Raw genomic sequence first — 2,901 nt, 5'->3', positions numbered from 1 at the left:
CAAAGACCCCTGGTGGCGCAACCCGGAAAAGCCGCGGGCGTCAAGGACTGACGCGAGGGGGGTACCTGATGCGTCAAAATAAGACGCAGAGGGAACTTTACCTTAAGCGTCAATATGTGACGACTTGGGAGTGAGAATGTGTAGGTTGATTCTATCAGAACAGGTGGATGAAATCATTTTACACTTAAGATTGCCCACAAGTGATACTTGCATTACCAATCATGTGGATTTTCATTGACATGCTATTTTTAACATGATAATTTTCAACTATTTCATGTATTTTGCCAAGCAAAAACACCAAATTGAAAAATGTCACGACAATGAGATTGTAATTAACATTATTACATGGAACACCAGACTCTTAGTACTTTAATGCATTTTTGATATAAATTTATGTCCATTTGAATAATTATCATCTTCATGCTATGTAACACAGCATACAGTAGCACAGTGGTGCAGTGGTTAGAGCTGTTGCCTCTCAGTGAGAAGTTCGCAAGATCGCTTTTCAGCTAGCTGGGTGTTTCTGAGTGGAATCTACATGTTGTCTCGGTACAACATATGTTTTTTTTTTTCCCCTGGATGTTCTTTTTTTTCTTTCCACAGACCAAAACGTTAGGTTTAACTCCAAATTGTCCCTGGGTTTAGTTGAGAGTGTGAAGTGATTGTCTCCATGGGACCCTGTGATGGACTTGAGACCTGTCCATGTTGAACCCCACCTCTTGCACAGTAGCCCAGGACCTGGATGGGAAAAAGCTGGTAAAAGGAAATGGATGACAAATGGATGATATTTAAGCACAACCAACACTGCTACTGATGAAACGCACAACAACACAAAAATAATGAGCAAAACGAACCATGAGAAATGGTTTGGCTTAAAAATAACTTTATTTTTCGTGATTATTTTTAACTAGTGCAAATACATGCAACTGTAAAACAAAACAATTACATGTAAGCAAGAAGCAGGAAAGCTTCATACATCACATTCACAGGTATGGCTAGTGATTGGTCAATCCTCCCTGTATGGATTTTCTGTTTTTTGATCCTGTTTCTGTTGCCTTGCAGTGGTACCATTACTTTCCTCAAAGTACAGCACAGCTGGTTTTATGGTGGGGTGCTAACCTAAGCAGTGCATACGAATGAGCTAAGTGATCCACATCAGTTCCTTCTACATCCATTTAACCACATTTATTATTCAAGAATACAAACCACTCAGTCAGATCTGAGCTCATGCAAAGATTTTCTCCCTCACCCCTCCGCTACTCACCCCATTAAAGATTCATCCCCCACCTTCTGGAAACAATGCTTGCTGGACACTTTTCAATATGAATGAACTGATTGCCTTTAAATTCTTAAACTCAGGCTGAAGAGCAAATATGTAGGGGAAAAAATCAGAAATTCGAATGTGACGTCAATTCTATTTTTATTTCTTTTGATCCAGCTACATCTGGTTAGGAGTCAGGTTTGAATTGCCAACCAAAAATACTAAAATCTACGCTGTTCAACATCTAAGAAGCCACAACTTTAAAGGAATTCCACGCTAGCTGCATCTTCTGCTCCAAAAATGCTTTGCTCAACCACAACGTCCAAACATCATCTTCACACACCTGAAGATGATTGACTGAGAGACAGACTGGAACGTATTGACACTGGGATTTCAGTATCACATGTCTGAGATGCTGCTTGGCTGTTCAGAGGCACAAACATGGCTCTGTACTCTGAGTTGTTTCGTCTGTCTCAGTCAGATGGCAGATTTGCACATAAAGCTCCTTCTGCACAGTCTTCAGGATCACTGCCATTCAAAACTCTGTCCTACCATTTGATAAAATCGCTGGTTGTGAGGTTTGTAGAAATCCCTTAGTTTCTGAATCACATCAGGGTCTATGGAGACATGTGTCCTCCCTTTTGTCTTCCCTAGGCAGTGAGGTTTACTGCTGCCCTCTGGCTTCTTCAAGCAGGGGAAGCCTTTGGTTTTGTTGAAGTAGAAATGTTTGTCCGTCACAATCCTCTGAAGGCCCAGGAAGTCCTGGACTTTGCCTAGTTCTCCAGCCGGATCTGTGATGAGCCTCTCCCCACTGACCAGGTGAATCTGAGACCTTGGGAACCACGCCAGCCAACGCTCCATGTGCTGGGCATACAAACCGATCCACAACGGACTCCACGAAGAATCAATCTGACCTAAAGGTAAAGGTCAGAGAAAGAACATTACTGATGGTTTCATCTCTTTGTCTCTTCAGTTCTCATTAACATAATCAACCAGAAAAAACATGACAAGTTAAATATACAATCCTTACTCTGAAAAAGTTAGGACATATTTAAATAAAATCAGAATGCAGTTATTTGAAAATTTTACAAATCCATATTTTTATTCACAATGAAACATAATAAATATATAAATTGTGTAAACAGGGGTGTCCAGTCCTGGGGTCAGATTTATAAAACTGGCGTACGCACAATTTGAGCCCAGAAACTTGCAAATGCCACGTTTTATGCCAAGGTTGTGATTTATAAAATCTAAACTTGGCATGAAAATGTGCGGTGCCTCATGCCAGCTTTGACCCATGCGTACGCTCATTTTGCAGAYGTGAAACTGCGACACAGATGGTGAAGTGAGGAATTAGAGCCACACAGTGTAATGATCACTGTCAGATATTTAATTTACCTTCATCAGACTTAGATTTTTATTCAGCTTTATCATCAGCTTTTTAACAGTAATATTTATGCTTCTGCTGCTGAGCCATGAGGAGCTTTGAAATAAAAAATAAAAAAACTTAAATCTTTAACAGAAGTTCCCGTGCGCAAATCCCTTCATCTGCTTCCGCCTCAGACGACCCTGACCCGCAGACCCCTCCCTGATCCACAGACCCCTCCCTGACCCACAGACCCCTCCCTGACCCACAGACC

At 41.2% G+C, this 2,901-nt stretch overlaps 1 protein-coding gene across 1 annotated transcript in view; it reads right to left on the bottom strand.

The window, feature by feature from the left end:
• Positions 1-861: 861 nt before the first annotated feature.
• The window catches only part of hs3st3l (heparan sulfate (glucosamine) 3-O-sulfotransferase 3-like), a 40,542-nt gene continuing 38,502 nt past the window's right edge, over positions 862-2,901 (bottom strand). The window contains exon 3 of the mRNA XM_014023427.1: positions 862-2,175. Coding sequence (XP_013878881.1) covers positions 1,787-2,175 — 389 coding nt within the window. The 3' untranslated portion in view covers positions 862-1,786. The remainder of the gene's footprint in view (positions 2,176-2,901) is intronic.

This window comes from Austrofundulus limnaeus, unplaced genomic scaffold (assembly GCF_001266775.1).
Source record: "Austrofundulus limnaeus strain Quisiro unplaced genomic scaffold, Austrofundulus_limnaeus-1.0 Scaffold368, whole genome shotgun sequence".
NCBI classification, from domain to species: Eukaryota; Metazoa; Chordata; class Actinopteri; order Cyprinodontiformes; family Rivulidae; genus Austrofundulus; species Austrofundulus limnaeus.
This window is presented reverse-complemented; position numbering and strand designations above follow the sequence as displayed.